The following is a 16,441-nucleotide window of genomic DNA, read 5'->3' as shown; positions in this document are numbered from 1 at the left end:
CACCAGCATATTCAGAATGGAAAGCATTAAATGATTCACTGAAAAAGGCAGTGCAATAAGTCTCAGGCAGAGGTAAGATAATTTCACACAGGAGTTTCGTGGAACTCCAGTCCTCATCTCCTGCCTGCTCCTAGGTAGGAAGGGCAGGAATAGCTCACGACCAGCTTGTGTGGGGACCGGAAGCTCCTGGGGGCCAGAAGCTCCTGATTTTAACTGCCCTGGCTGCCCAGTGGTGGGGAAATCAAATGCACTGTAGCTATGATGAGGGGGCAGGGTGCTATTTCATTTTCCACATTACGAAAATTCTCAGCTACTCCCAGGACACCACTGAGGATTCGATGGGTAACATCTCCTCTGTTACAAACGCTGAAAATGAGTCCTTGCCATTCAGGCAGAGGCCAGCCTGCTATCGATCCCTCAGTCTGCACCAGTGAATGACAAGGAATTTCCAAGGTGAACGGCGTCACCAAGAGCGCTGAGGTTGTTTTCCTCAGAAGCGCTGAACTATTTTTAATTAGTGGAAAAAGGGCCACGTGAGACCCTGGAGCATGGAGCAAGCTTCCACCATATTCCAAAAGAAGGAGAAGCCAGCAGATCAGAGGAGTCCCCTTCCTTCCCTTGGGCAGGTGAAGGAGGCTGACAAGCTGATGACAGTAATTAACTGAGAGAACCAGCAGGAGCCAGCTCACTGAACAGAAGAAACACCTCTCTTAGCCACCTGCCAGCTTGTCCCTGGACTCTGCTTTCTCTCTCAAATTCAGTGGCCAGGGCCAGGCCAGGGGCAGGGTCCTGGTAAGCCTGCGCACTTCTGTTTCTATTGGTCAAGTTGCCTTTGTTTCTTAACATCTGTAGGACAGTTGTATTTAAAAATCCTAATTATACAATCTAAATAAATACTATGTAGAGCAATGAAATATTAGTGTGAAAAAAAGTGCTTGTTTCCATAAAAAGCAAGCTGGAAACCTTGGAAAGACTCAATAACATTTAAGAGAGAGGGAGAGGCTGAGAATTGTTTTTCAAGTGCTCTTAACGTTTCCAGCCCACTTTAAAGACACCAAAAGTGGAAATTGTTAATGATGCATGATAGATGAGGTTTACACAAGGAGGGTCATGTGCAAAGCCAATCAGCAGGCTCTACAAACAGAAATCCTTGGTCCTATATCAAATGAATAGCAAATGAGAGGGCACGTTTTCAGCTAGAAACAAAAAGGTTTAAAATACACATGTATCATCTTTTATGATTCTCTGTCTTTTCTGACTTTGTAATTAACCAACCAATTATCAACCCTGGTTGCATTCTGGTTGCTTCTACTGCTCTGCTCTTGGGAAAGATGGCTGGGTTTGCAAAACTTCAAAATGTAGTGGAGATAGAACTTTTCTTCATGCCCTAGCTCTTTGCTTTCTCCCCAAAGACATTAAACAAAAAGAGCAAAACCAGCTGATGGGTAAGTGAATATTTTTCCCTTGTCAGTTCTTTTCAAAAGTGGGAGAGATATCAAGAGATCACACATTTAGGGATGTGCTCCTTGGAGAGTCAAAGTGAGTTTCCAGCTGTTCCAGGGCCAGTAAGTGTCAGAGAAAAGAAAGAATCAGATCTGGACCCATTATGGCTGAAGAGGAAGCACTTTTGCCCAATAGAGACATTTCTAGATATAGAAATCAGTTTAAGACAAGGAAGACAAACATCTTCATTGTGGATCACCTTTTCCAGCTTTTTTTCATGTGAAATTGAGTAAAAAGGAATGGAGATACTTACATTGTGGCTCACAGTATGATGCCCCGAAGTGTGACACTTTGGTATGCTGAGTACTTTGAACCAAAGGAGATTGGAAGGCCTCAGAAGCAAGGTCTCTCTGACCTTCTCTTGCCCTCCTCTCTCACACTCCTTTTTCTCCCTGGATGCAAGCCATAGAAACCAGAATTCCTCTTCCTCAAAGCCAGTCTTAGAAAGTAGGACTCCTCTCCCCCAAAGCAAACATAAAACATAGAAAGGTCACTCTCCTTCTCCCTTGAAGACCCTCCATTTAGAGGAGTCCTGCCCCATACCCAAGAGGAATAAATACTACGCAGAGCGTCCAAGAAGAATCTGAACAGACAGGACTTGCTGGTCCGCTCACCCCCCGAGTCTATAACCATTAGATCACACCCATTTTGTCCAATCACATTCCTTCATAGCTGACTATTCTGCATTAAACCTGAGCATAAAAATAGTTTTCCCTGGGTCTTTGGGTCTTCATTTCTGAGGCCTCCTGTGTCATGTAAAACTCTGATTAAATAAATATGTTATGTTTTTCTCTTGTTAACTTGTTTTTGTTACAGGAGTGTTAGCCCTTATGATGGCTGAGGAAAGGTATCACACCTTTCCACCCCTAAACTTACAATGCTTTTTGAAGACCTCAATCTGAACAAATGAGGCTACATGGTTGCGTTGTGTCTTATTGCTAATTCCTTTCATTGCAGCTGTGTTCACACACTGGCTACTCACATACTGCACGCGATGACTCAACATTGCCAGGTCCTCTTTTGGCCTCTTTGGTGAGAGCTACTGGCTCAGAAAGGAAGCAGCTGGGATGAGAAGTCTGGGAAAGTGATACCGTCCAGGGAGCCCATTATGTAGAAAAAGTAGTGGAAACAGAAAGCACCCCGCCGGCTAGGTTGCAGACAGGAAAGAAAAAAATTACGCAGGTATTATGGCCATAACAGCCAGTACAAAAGAGCCACTTCACAGCGGAGGAAGCCTGTCTCACTGATTTCCCTGGCTCCTGTCTGGCCCCCATACAATTTCTGTAACATCTATGAACCAAGGCCAACAGCAGCTGATAGTTTCCAGAGTCCTCAGAAAGGCTTGGAGGAGCGCTGTCTTGAAACTGGAAAAGAAAAGGGCTCTTACAATTCCAGGAAGTTCATGCTAAGATTGGCACTGAGCCCTGTTGCTGACTTCCTCTGTAACAGAGTTCAAAGCAAATTGCCTCACCTTAATGGGCCCAGCTGTAAAATGGGGGAATGGTGCTCGGCAGCCTGGCAAGGACAGTAGACCCAGGAAGGTGTTAATCAACGACAAAGCCCTTGTGATAACAAAGTATCACCAGAATGCACATCACCACGTTGGCCAGATAAGCACAGAAAAGGCTTTGAAAACTCATCTCCCTGTGGACCTCTATAAGAAGTCAGTAATTTTTCATGGAAGATTTGGGTCAAAAAGAAATTGACTGCCTTCAGGGCATCAAGCTTCAGTAGAGAAACCAGTATAGGATGGTCAGACCCAGCAGGGAGTTCCAAAGCAAAACCAACCCAGAGCTGCAAAGTGAATAGACATTTTAGCCACAGGATAAATGCAAAGTACCCAGACTTCAATGGCTCCCTGGAAAGCACAGGCAGGAAAACAAAAGCACCTTCCTGATGAGACCCTTGTTAGCATTTCCCTATACCTTCCATAGTCGAAAATCCTGGACCCGAATACAAATGAGGTTTTTCCTTCGTTAAACCTTTCTCTGACTGGGTATCTTCCACTAACTCATTGCTCATGTCTACTTCTTGACAAAAAGTGAGTATATTATACATGTAAAGGAAAATTTAAAAATCTCAAGCACCCCCAAACTCCTTATGCAAAAGGGAAAGTTAAGCCTGGAGACTGAGTCATGCAACACCCTCTTCCAAACAAATAGCTGTTAATAGCATTATGCATACAAAAAGCATTCTAGAGATGCTTGTGACTGCCAGAAAGAGTGATAGAAACAAAAGTTAACACAAATTAGCCTCTACTATGTCTGGTCTCTCACTTTGAGATGCATCCTTTTATTTAAATCTTCATCACAGCTTCATGAGATAGTTTTCATTATCTTCTCATGTCGTGGTGGTGTTTTTCTTAACAGATGTGGAGATGCGGCCTGTAAGAGGCCTAACTGAGGATCACAGCAGACTCAGACTCGAGCCTTGTGCTCTTTCCAGCAGGCCAAACTGCCTTTTGGTAGTCCTGAGACAAAAGCACTGACTCAAACATCTATAGCCCGGTTTTTAAGTAGGTAGACATTTAAAAAAACTTTTTAAAATCATTGTTGTAAAGTCATACACAGTAAAATTCACTCTTTCTGATGTAAAGTTATGGATTTAGACATATGCACAGTCACGTAACTACCACCACGATCAAGACAGAGAATACTTCTATCACCCCGCCCCCAACTTCCACACACCAAATTCCTTCCTGTTGCTCTTGTAATGAGTCCCTTCCCCTTTCCTGGCAACAATTTATCTGTTTTCTGGCCCCATAATTTTGCCCTTCTCAGAAAACATCGTCTTAAAATCCATGGCACTCATGAATTCAAAGAACGGCTGCCCTCTCTGTGAAAATAAATCCACCACTGTGATACAGGAACAGGGAAATGATACCGAAAGCCAGCAAAAGCTATAAGGTCCCCTCTAAAGCATCCACTCACCCCCAAGAAAGCAACAGATAAATACAGGACATTCTTAGCATTTCAGTTGGTGGAGACGATCTGGGAGGCTTTCTGGGGGACCCCTGGAGCACCCAAACAGCAGCCACCACAGGACCTAGGATAAGGCTCCACTCTTTATTCATCCTTGACCCCAAGCTTCCTATTTTTCAACAAACATAGCTCTGTGTTCTTATAGCCAGATAGTGAAATTGACAGGTGCTTATAATCTTATGCAGGAAAACGAATCCTCGTATGCTTGGGAAAGTCTGTCCCCAGAGAGCCTGGAGGGCTCAGGGCTCAGTGGGTAGGGCAGAGGAGGAGGGAGAGAGGCAGGGAGAGAGTGATGGGGTTCAGACTACACTACCCCAAAATATGGCACCTTGGCATTTGAGGAACAGCAGAAGCAGGAAAGTCTCTCTGATCTTCTGCAGCCATTCTCTCCTGAAGCAGGCCATAAATAATTCTCCGACCTTCCTCTAAAGTAGATTACAACACCCTCATCTTTAAAGTGTACAACCTATACCCAAAGGAAAGGAGTATCCTTATCTCTGAAGACACAGGGATGCAGTGAAGAATCCGAGCAAACAGGCCTTGCTAAGCTCCCCCCAGTTTATTGCCATTAGATCGTACTCCTTTTGTCAAATTATACTTCTCCACATGTCTGCTATTCTTCAAACTTAAGCATAAAAATACACTGGTTTCTGTTGCTTTGGGTCTTCATTTTTGCAGGCTCCTGTGTCGTGTAAATTTTATATTAAGCACATTTGTACATTTTTCTCTTGTTACTCTGTCTGTATAGGTGCCTCAGCTGAGAACCTTTAGATGGGTAAAGGAAAGATACTGATTTTTCTCCCCTACAGGAGTAAGGGATCTCTGCTGAATCAGTCCTGGCCTCCAGCAGAATCAATGACCCAGGGAGTCCATCACATATCTGGTGTGGCTTCTGACTGCTCCAAATCGAGTTCCTCTTGGTAGCTCACTTTGGAAAGCCAGACACACCTTCAAAGACTCATTCCCAGAGCCTGCAGTTTCTTCCACCCAGGAAAAAACCCTTGCTTAGGTGGCACTTCCCTCCACCCCAGAATATTCTTTCAAGCCATCCACTTGCAGCAGGTGGTAACTTTTCAACACCTCTACCCAGAGCATTGGAGGCCAGGCTTTGCTGGAGGATTCCACCTGCAGCACCTGGGTTAACAAAAGAGTTCAGATGTCTATAAATTAACGTAGAGCCTGTGACTGGGCCAGCAAGGATGCAGAGTGACAGTGGTTGCTTTCTTATAAGACCACGGAATCCGAATATAGGATCAAGGATCAATTTTCCAAGCAGTCCAGAGGCAGTGACTAAGAACACAAATGTCTGCTCTCTGAAGGCCGTGGTCCTGCAGATGGGATGTGAGACTGGCAGGGCTGGCCTGGGGAGGTGGCAATTTCCCCACCCACCAGTGGTGAGTCCTGGCAAAGACCCAGGGAGGAAGCACAGCTAACATCTAACATCAACCATGAGACTTGAAGGCCATGTGTCACATTCCTCCAGCCTCTCCATGCTATTTCCTTTCCACACTCAGAACACCTGGGAACCTGGGCCAACAAAGAGCTCTGAAGACTCAGGTCATGGCACTGAAATCAGGAAAAACTTCCTAGGGCCTTTTTATGGAAAAGACTCTTGTTAGGGTGGGAGGAGGAAAGTGAGGAGTGGAAGGGGAAGGGAGAGAGGAGCACGGTCCCAAAGCACCCCTTAGAATAGGGGTCCCCTCTGGAGGCCATGTGACAAGGACAGACCTCTTTCTGTTCACCTCCAGCACAATGCAGAGAGGGGATGAGGTGAGCCTTCCATTCTTCCAATGCCTGCAAAGGGGTCTTCCTTTTATCCTCGGAGTGGAGCCTGGGGGGATTAGGAGGAGTAGCTATAGAGACAGCTCCCTCTAAGTCATCCATCTGCCTCTCATCTTCTACAGACAGGCTTCCCCTGGCTTCCTGGAGTTGTAGGCTCTGGATAAGCAATCGACAAGCTTCCAAGTCAGCTTCCCACACTTTCCCAAGCAGTGGACACTTGCAGCTGAGACAGAGAGGAAACAAAGACATAAAAATGAACTCAGTGATGTTTCATCATACCAGGTCAATAGCTTGTCTACCTGGCTAAAAGTCAGCTAGTCATCTTATACTTGATGACTTAATTTCACAGTGATAAATTATTTCAACTAGAAGATTCATCAGAGGGACCAAATTTGCACACCATCAAGTCACCATGAAATGTGTTGGTCCTTAGCTGCTTGTCTGCAAGGGCATCCAAAATCCTATGTATTTTTCCAGACTCAGCAGCCCAATACAACACAATTTCTGCTCATATATGTGTTTCCAGCCCTACTGACTTACTTTGAATCCTCAGACGTGTCCAATCTCTCTCTGTCCATTCCCCACCAACACACATATACCCAGGCCTTCATCTGACTAAATCATATTATCTTCAGAATTCGGCTTAAATAACCTTTTTGGGAGAAACATTCCCTGCCTTCCAACTGGAAAATATGATGGATCTCTTAGCATTTTTTACTTTTATTTCAGAGTATTTATCACAATTCTAATTATTTATGTGATTATTGTTTTCTTTTCCCTGAGAGCAGGGCTTGTAACTATGTTTTTCTCCACTCTATTGCTAGACTCTATTGTATTGGTCTGTTTTCATTCTGCTAAAAAGAACTGCCCAAGACTCATTAATTTACAAAGGAAAGAGGTTTAATTGACTCACAGTTCAGTGTGGCTGGTGAGGCCTCAAGAAACTGACAATCATGGCAGAAGGTGAAGGGGAAGCAAGGCACCTTCTTCACATGGTGGCAGGAAGGAGAAGTGCAGAACAAAGGGGGAAAGAGTCCCTTATAAAACCACCAGATCTCGTTAGAAGTCACTATCCTGGGAACAGCACTGGGGAAACTGCCCCCATGATTCAATTACCTACACCTGGTCTCTCCCTTGACATTTGGGGATTATGAGGATTACAGTTCAAGATGAAATTTGGGTGGGGACACAAAGCCTAACCATATAATTTCACCCCGGCACCTCTCAAATCTCATGTCCCTTTTAAATTTCAAAACCAATCATGCTTTTCCAACAGTAGCCCAAAGTCTTAATTCATTCCAGCATTAGCTCAAAATTCCAAGTCCAAAGTCTAATCTGAGACAAGGTTAGTCTCTTCTACCTAGGAGCCTGTAAAATCAAAAGCAAGTTAGTTACTTCCAAGATACAATGGGGGTACAGGCATTGGATAAATGCTCCATCCCAAATGGGAGAAATTGGCCAAAACAAAGGGGCTACAGGCACCATGCAACTCCAAATTCCAGCCGAGCAGTCAAATCTTAAAGATCTGAAATGATTTCCTTTGACTCCATGTCTCACAACCAGGTCATGCTGATGCAAGAGATGGGTTCCCATGGTCTTGGACAGCTCCACCCCATGGTTTGGCAGGGTACAGTCCCCCTCCCGGCTGCTTTCATGGGCTGGCATCGAGTGTCTGCAGCTTTTCCAGGTGCATGGTGCAATATATCAGTGGATCTACCATTCTGGGGACTGGAGGATGGTAGCCTTCTTCTCACAGCTCCACTAGCCAGTGCCCCAGTGGGGACTCTGTGTGGGGGCTCTGACCCCACATTTCCCTTCCACACTGCTCTAGCAGAGGTTCTCCATGAGTGCTCCACCCCTGCAGCAAACTTCTGCCCGGAAATCCAGGCATTTCCACACATCCTCTGAAATCTAGGCAGAGGTTCCCAAACCTCAGTTCTTGACTTCTGTGCACCCACAGGTCCAGCACCACATGTAAGCCTCCAAGGCTTGGGGCTTGCACCCTCTGAAGCAACGGCCTGAGCTGTACATTGGCCACTTTCAGCCATGGCTGGGGCACAGGGCACCAAGTCCTGAGACTGCACAAAGTTGCAAGGCCCTGGGCCCAGCCCACAAAACCATTTTTTCCTCCTAGGTCTCCAGGCCTGTAACAGGAGGGGCTGCCATGAAGACCTCTGACATGCCCTAGAGACATTTTCTCCATTGTCTTGGGGATTAATATTTGGCTGCTTGTGACTTATGCAAATTTCTGCAGCCAGCTTGAATTTCTCCTCAGAAAATGGAATTTTCTTTTCTATTGCATCACCAGGCTGTGAATTTTCTAAAATGTTATGCCCTGCTTCCCTTTTAAACATAAGTTCCAATTACAAATCATCTCTTTGTGAATGCATAAAAATGAATTCTTTTAAGAGCACCCAAGTCACGTCTTGAATGCTTTGCTACTTAGACATTTCTTCCACTAGATACCCTAAATCACCTCTCTCAAGCTCAAAGTTCCAGAGATCTCTAGGGCTGGGGCAAAATGCTGCCCATCTCTTTGCTAAAACATAACAAGAGTCACCTTTGCTCCAGTTCCCAACAAGTTCCTCATCTCCATCTGATACCACCTCAGCCTGGACTTCATTATCCACATCATTATCAGCATTTTGGTCAAAGCCATTCAACAAGCCTCTAGGAGGTTACAAACTTTCCCACATCTTCCTGTCTTCTTCTAAGCCCTCCAAACTGTTCCAACCTCTGCCTGTTACCCAGTTCCAAGTCTCTTTCACATTTTTGGGTATCTTTATGGCATCTTCAACATGGATCATGAACTCAAATACACAGCATGCCCAGCGTGCAATGTAAATGTGTGGAGCAGGGAAGGGATAATATAAACCATGACAACCAATATTCAGCCTCAGTGGTAGAAGATAATAGAAAGGAGTGACTTTGGCTAGTTGGGAGTACATATCCCTGTATACGGAGCACATCATCAACTCATCAGCTCAGGTACACTGAAACTATGAGGAATGTAAATTCAATCCTGGCAAAAATTTTGAGTTTTTCTTGGAAAACCAAAAATCAGGAATTTGCAATGAAAATATATATTTTCACCCATCTAGACAGCTTCATGCTAGATATTTTCTACAGACCTGTCTTCCATTTAATAACCCTTTCTTCTACTGTCTCGAATCTGCTATTCAATCCACTATTGTGTTCTAAGTTTCAGTTACTTTTAATTTGATTTTCTTTTATATATTCCAGTTGTCTGTCAAAATTCTCCATCATGTTCCCTATTTTCTTGGACATATTAATTAACATTCTCTCAAAGCCTATGTCCATAAACGATGAGATCAGAAGGATAAAAAAGGAATTAGGCAGAAGTAATATTAGAAGAGATTATCAGCTAAGAATATCATGTATTGACAAAGAACATCACACCACACATTTAGGAAACACTACAACTCAGAATAGGAAAAGATCCAAGAAAACACATACCTAGGCCAATCATAATGAAACTTCTAAACATCAAAGACAGAACAAAACTCTTAAAAGCAGTGAGAGAAAAGAAGGCACATTAACTTCAAAGGAACAAAAATATGGATGACAGAAATAGTGAAAGCTAGGAGACAATAAAACATCTTTAAAATGCTGAAAGAAATTCACTGGCAATCTAGAACCATGCAATTATTTGAATTTTCTTCAAAAATAAAAGTAAAATAGGCTAGGCATGGTGGCTTATAATGGGAGAGGCATAATGGGACTTCTCATGTACAAGAAGCATTTTATTTCTTGATGGTAGTGATTCCATGAGTGAAAAGTCATCAAGCAGTACATTCATGATGTATGTATTTTATGTCTATGCCAATATAAAATAACAAAACGAGAAAGAAAATATAATAAGAAAAGGAGGAAGGGAGGAAGGGAGGAGGGAGGGATGGAGGGAAGGAAGGAAGAAGGGAGGGAGGGAGGGAAGGAAGGAAAGAGGGAGGGAGGGAGAGAGGGAAGGAAAGAAGGAAGGAAGGAGGGAGAGAGGGAAGGAAGGAATGAAGGAAGGAAAGAAGGAAGGAAGGAAGAAGGAAGGAAGGAAGAAGGAAGGAAGGAAAGAAAAGAAGAAGGATGGAAGGAAGGAAGAAGGAAGGAAGCAAAGGAAGAAGGATGGAAGGAAGGGAAGAAGGAAGGTAGGAAGGGAAGAAGGATGGAAGGAAGGGAAGAAGGAAGGAAGGAAAGGAAGAAGGATGGAAGGAAGGAAGGAAGGAAGGAAGGAAGGAAGGAAGGAAGGAAGGGAGGGAGGGAGGGAGGGAGGGAATAGATTTTCTGAGAGATACACTGGAGCAGGAGTGCAGGAATGGGGTCTGGTTCACACTAGAAACAACAGTCCTTAGTTGGGGGCACTTTGGTATTTTTCATTTTCCTAATTTTAGCCAATCTAATAGGTAAAAGGTGGGATCTTGTTTGAAGTTGCATTTCTCCACTAGGATCATTTCATAGCCACTCAGATTTCCTTCTGTGAATTATCTTTTTATATTCACTGCCTATTTATTCCTTTCTTGGGTTCCCTATCCTTTTCCCAAGGGTTTTGTTGAAGGAGACATTTTATTACCACTTCAATATCTTTAACTTTTACACTCTATTCAAGTTTTCCATTTATTCTTCTGTCTATTTTAATATTTTATATCCTTTATATAAATTAATCCTTTTTTAATGAATTTCAAATGTATTGTTACATGTTTGTTCATATTTTAAAAAACTATTTAAAAAATTACTTGTTTGTAGATCTCCTTTTCAGTATGTGTTTTACTTATTCTTTTTCTGATTTATCTTATTCAGTCTTATCAAAGGTTTGGTATCTTATTACTCCTTTCAAAGAACTAATTTTTCCTTTGTTAATCTTCATATTGATCTTTGTTCACTATTTCATTGATTTGTTCTTATCTTATATTTCCATTTTCCCCATTTCTTTGGATTTATTATCTGTTTATTAGCTTCTGTAAACACTTAACTCATTTGTTTTCTTTTTCATATTTCCCTCTTTTGAAATTTTAATGTTATAATAAGCATATTTAAAGCTCTTAATTTTTGTCTGAGTAATATTTTAACCATGTCCAATATATGTTTATTTAAATTTTTAATTATTATTTTAAATATACAGAAAAATATGGAAAATAACAAACACTTGTGGACCTATCACAAAATCCATCAATTTGAAATATTTTTCTGTAATTGCATTATATATATTTTTAGAATTTACGGCATTGTTGTCCAGCAGATTTTACAGACAGCCTTTTCATTATCTTTCCTAATGGTTCCCTTGTTAATTCAAGGGCTGTATAGTGATATGTTTTTTCGTTTCTAAATAGAATAAATTTTTTTCACCTTCCTTTTTGTTAGATTAATATCTAATTTTATTGCATACTGGTTGAGAATTAACTCTATAAAATTATCTGAGGGTTCTCCTATCACCTAGTACTTCATTGATTTTTGTAAATTTTCCATATGTGTCCAAAAAGAATGAGCATTGTGTTCACTGAATGGAAAGTGAAGGCATATTATGTTATTAAACTTTTTATATATTTGTTTTTCTTGTTGTTTGCTTCATCTATGAGTTTCTGAAATGAGTGTGTTAAATTTCCAACTATAATTCTTGATTCTTCTATTTCCTCCCATAGTTTTATTGGTTGTTTTATGAGTCTCAGATTATGATGTTAGATACCTAGGGGTTCCAATCATTAAATTTTCTAACTGCTTCTTTTCTGTATATGACAATTTTCATTGTTGATATGATATTTTAGCCTTAAAGTCTAAATTGTCTGATATTAAAATTGTTATTCCAACACTCTTTTAGTTCAATTTTACCCAGCTTATCTTTTTACCATTCTATGTTTTCAGTCTATTTGCATATTTTTAAAATGAGTCCAACACAAAACATTTGCTGAATTGTATAAAACCCATTCTAAGATTTTATCTTTGGATTGCTGGTTTTAACCCATGTACTCTCATTACTGTGTAATTATTGGTGTTTTCACCAATATTGTTTAGACAAGTCTTTCACCAATATTGTTTAGACAAGTCTTTCAATTAAAAAAATTCCTTTTTTTCTTTTTTTTCTATTTTCCTTTTTCTTTTTATTAAATTCACATACAATTGTAAGAAAGAGTATAGAGAGATCTCATGTACCTTTACCCAGTTCTTCATAATGGTAACTCTTTGCAAAACAATAGTGCAATATCATGCCAGAGTATTGACAATGATAAAATCCACTGATCTTCATCAGAGTTCCCATTGTGTGTGTGTTTTCATAGTTTTATACGATTTTACCACTTGTGTAAGTTCAGGTCCCCCTTACCACATTCAAGATACAGAACAATTCAATTATCACATGAATCTCCATGTCCCCTTTTATAACTACACCTGCCTACATCCCATGCCTCCCCTTCCCTAGTCCTTGGAGACCACTAAGTCTGTTACTCCTTTTTAAAATGTTGTCATTTCAAAAATGTTATATAAACAGAATCATAAAGTAGACACCTTCAGGGATTGGCTTTTGTGTGTGTGCATGTGTGCTCAGCATAATTCCCTGGAGATTCGTGTATCAACTGTTAATTCCTTTTTAACTGCTGAGTAGTATTCCATGCTATGTATGTACCACAGTGTGTTTAACCATTCACCCACAGAAAGACATCTCGGATACTCCTGGTGTGGGGATATTACGAATAAAAGATGCTATGAACATATGTGCCTAGGTGTTTGTGTGAAATTAAATTTTCATTTTTCTGAAATAATTGTCCAACAGCACAATTGCTGGGTTGTATCACAGTTACATGTTTAGTTTTGTAAGAAACTGCCAAACTGTTTTTCAGAGTGGCCAACCATTTGCATTCTTATCAAAAATGCATGAGTGATCTTGTTTCTTTGCATCCTCACCAATATTTGGTGTTATAATATTTTTTTGTTTTTGCCATTCTGAGAGGTGTGTAATGTTATCTCATTACAGCTTCAATTTCCATTACCCTCATGTCTAATGATGTTGACTATCTTTTCACATGCTTCTTTGCCATCCATATAGCCACTTCAGTGAGGTGTATTTTATGGTTTTTGCCTCTTTTCTACTAGAATTAATATTTTTTAGTGTGGGGTTTTGAGACATTATATATTCCACATACTAATGAATTTGTCAGATATATATGATTACAAACATGTCTCCCAGTCTCTAGCTTGTCTTTTCATCTTCTTCACATGAATCTTTACAGAGCAAAAGGTTTTACTTCAAAGAGGTTCAGTCTATCAATGCTTCCTTTTACTTGACTGTGCTTCTAGTGTTGAGTCTTAGAAATCTTTGCCTTGCCTTAGGTCTCAAAGACTGACTCCTTTTTTTCCTAAAAGTTTTATAGTTTTATATTTTACAATTAGGTCCTTGATCCATTTTAAATTAATTTTTGTATGAAGTATGAGACTTAGTTTGAGTTCATCTTTTTGCCTACGAATGTTCAATAGCTCCAGCTCCATTTGTTAAAAATTCTATTGTTCCTTCATTGAATTACTTTTATACCTTTGCCAAAAATGATTTGAGCATATTTTTACGGACCTATTTTTAGGGTTTCATCTCAATTTATTTATAATATGTTGGATTATATCTCTTTGTATATTTTGCACAATAATTGCTCTGGTTATTACAATATGCTGGTGGCATCACCAACAACTGGCACCAATATTTTACTACTTTAAGTATGCAGATAAACTTCCCTTCCATTTCAGTCTCTACCTTCTGCACTTTAAAATATTATTGCCTGGAGTGGTGGCTCACGCCTGTAATCCCAGCACTTGGGGAGGGTGAGGCAGGTGGATCACCTGAGGTCAGGAGTTGGAGACCAGCCTGACCAAAATGGTGAAACCCCATCTCTACTAAAAATGCAAAAATTAGCTGGACACAGTGGCACATGCTTGTAGTTCCAGCTACTCAGGAGGCTGAGACAGGAGAATCGCTTGAATCTGGGAGTTGGAGGTTGCGGTGAACCGAGATCGCGCCACTGCACTCCAGCCTGGGTGACAGAGTGAGACTCTGTCTCAAAAATAAAATAAAATAAAATATTATTGTCTTAAGTATCAGATGACATTAAAATTTTTTTCTCAATCACCATAATACAATACATAAAACACATGAGGTAAAGGATAGTCTACTGTGTTTCTACTCTTTCCATTATTCTATATTCCTTTCTCTATCTCCCAGAGAATTTCACCTAGCTAATCTTTAATCTGCTAACAACAAATACATGGTAGTTTTCTTCATCTGGGAATATATTTATTTCCTCTTCATTCTTAAAAGATAATTTTGCTGGATGTAGGATTCTAGGTTAACAGTTCTTTTCTATTATCATTTGTTAATTGTGCCACTTCTTTCTGGCTTCCATAGTTTCAGATGATAAATTCACTGTTATTGAAATTTTGTTTCCCTATAGGTAGTAAATCTCTCTGGGTGTTCTCAAGGATTTTTCCTTGTCTTTAGCTTTCAGAAATTCAATTCTTATGTGTCTTAGTGTGGATTTATTTTTATTTATTCTCCTGGGGATTTGTGTAGCTTCTTGAATCTGTAGGATTGTGCCTTTCACCAAATTCGGGGAGCTTTTAGCCATTGTTTCTTCAAATATTCTTTAGCCTCACTCTCCTTTTCTCCTTTTAGAATCCAATGATATAAATGGTGAATCTTTTGCTATGTCCCACAGAGCCCAGAGGCTCTGTTCATTTTTTTCAGTCCATTGTTTCTTGTTCAGATTGGGTAAATTCTATTAATCTGTTCTCAATTTCACTGAATCTACTCTCCATCACCTTCACTCTACAATTGAGCCTATGCGGTGAGATTTTTATTTCTGTTTTTGTATTTTTAGTTCTATAATTTACATTTGGCTTTTAAAAAAAATTTCTATATCTTTGCTGACCTTTTCTAATTTTTTCATTTGCTGTAATAATGAAGCATTTTCATGATGACCGTACACAATTCTTGTCACATAATTCCAACATCTGATTCATCTCCATGCTGGTATCAGTTGATTGTCTTTCCTCATCCCAGCTGTGATTTCCTTGGTTTTTGTTATGATGAATGGTTCCTAATTATATCTTGGGCACGTGGGTCATTATGTTAAAAAATGTTGAGTTCCATTTAATTTTTTTATTTTATGAGGGAATTCTGTTTAGCTTTATCATGCAGGTCCCGTCCTACTTTTGTATATGTGGTTCCAATGGAATTTTTATTTTTGAAGCCATTGCAGTCTGGTTCCTTTCGTTTGTTTGCCTTTGAGTTTTGTTTTGGAGTTGGTTGTTTTGTTGTTGTTGTTGTTGTTGTTGTTGCTGTTATTGTTGTTTGTCTGCTTGATTCATCTGGCTCTATGAGAACTTCCACTGGTCCCTGATAGTGCTAGCTGAAGGGGCAGAAGGGGCCTCCCCTCAGGTCAGGTAACTGAATGTCTCTTGGTGGGGGTGTAAAGTTTCAGGCTCTGGAGGACAAGTAGACTTCCCTGGCTGGGTGCCTACTGTGGCAGAATTCCCCTTGCCCCTGATGGGGCAGGGAGGGGAGAGGAGAACTCTTCCCAGGCTGGGCATCTGTTGTGGCAGGGTCCCTCTTGCCAGGGGCTCCTGGCTAACCAGGTGTCTCTGGGAGGGGAAGGGAGTTGGAGGCCAGCAGGGAAGGAGAGCTCTCCCCTGGCTGCTTATTGTTAGCAGGGCTCCAAATCCAGGGCAGGAATAAACCTAGCTGAGCTGCCTTTGGTTGCTTGGTTGGAGGTCAGGAAATCCAGGTCTAGGTCATCTTCTTTCATGAGGAAGGTATGTAGGAAGCCCTGAAGCTATGTTTTCCCTCTAGTCCTACAGTCCCAAGGCAGATTTCTGTCCTCTCACGGTCTTTCAGAGTTCTCATTCAATTAGCTCTTGCATTATTTTCAGGATTTAGAATTGCATTTAGTGGGAAGAAGCAGAGAGAAATGGTCCATGCCTTTTTTCCCAGACCAGGAATCCTCTCTTACTTTTTAAACATTTTATTTTTTTTCTCTTTTCCTACTTTCCACTGGGTGGATCAGATCTTCTTCTATTGATCTAAAAATTATACATTATATTTTTGTCTTCTTGTAGTTTCCTTTGTATCTGTAAGATCATATTTATGTTTTTCCATATAAATTTGCTGAGCTTTTCAATTTCTACATCTTCCT

General features: G+C 40.7%; 1 protein-coding gene across 7 annotated transcripts in view; it reads right to left on the bottom strand.

Moving 5' to 3' along the window:
• Positions 1-16,441, bottom strand: part of DISC1 (DISC1 scaffold protein) — a 431,012-nt gene that overhangs the window by 27,193 nt on the left and 387,378 nt on the right. For 5 of the 7 annotated variants that reach the window (XR_010114822.1, XR_010114820.1, XM_055234477.2 and 2 more), the window contains one exon: positions 6,213-6,489. Coding sequence is in view for 5 of the 7 variants with exons in the window: in XM_055234477.2 (XP_055090452.1) it covers positions 6,213-6,489 (277 nt within the window). In the remaining 2 variants the exon portion in view is untranslated. Of the gene's footprint in view, positions 1-6,212; positions 6,490-16,441 lie in introns of those variants that run through there. The other 2 variants (XM_055234478.2, XM_055234480.1) reach the window with 2 other exon arrangements.

Source organism: Symphalangus syndactylus, chromosome 19, assembly GCF_028878055.3.
Source record: "Symphalangus syndactylus isolate Jambi chromosome 19, NHGRI_mSymSyn1-v2.1_pri, whole genome shotgun sequence".
NCBI classification, from domain to species: Eukaryota; Metazoa; Chordata; class Mammalia; order Primates; family Hylobatidae; genus Symphalangus; species Symphalangus syndactylus.
This window is presented reverse-complemented; position numbering and strand designations above follow the sequence as displayed.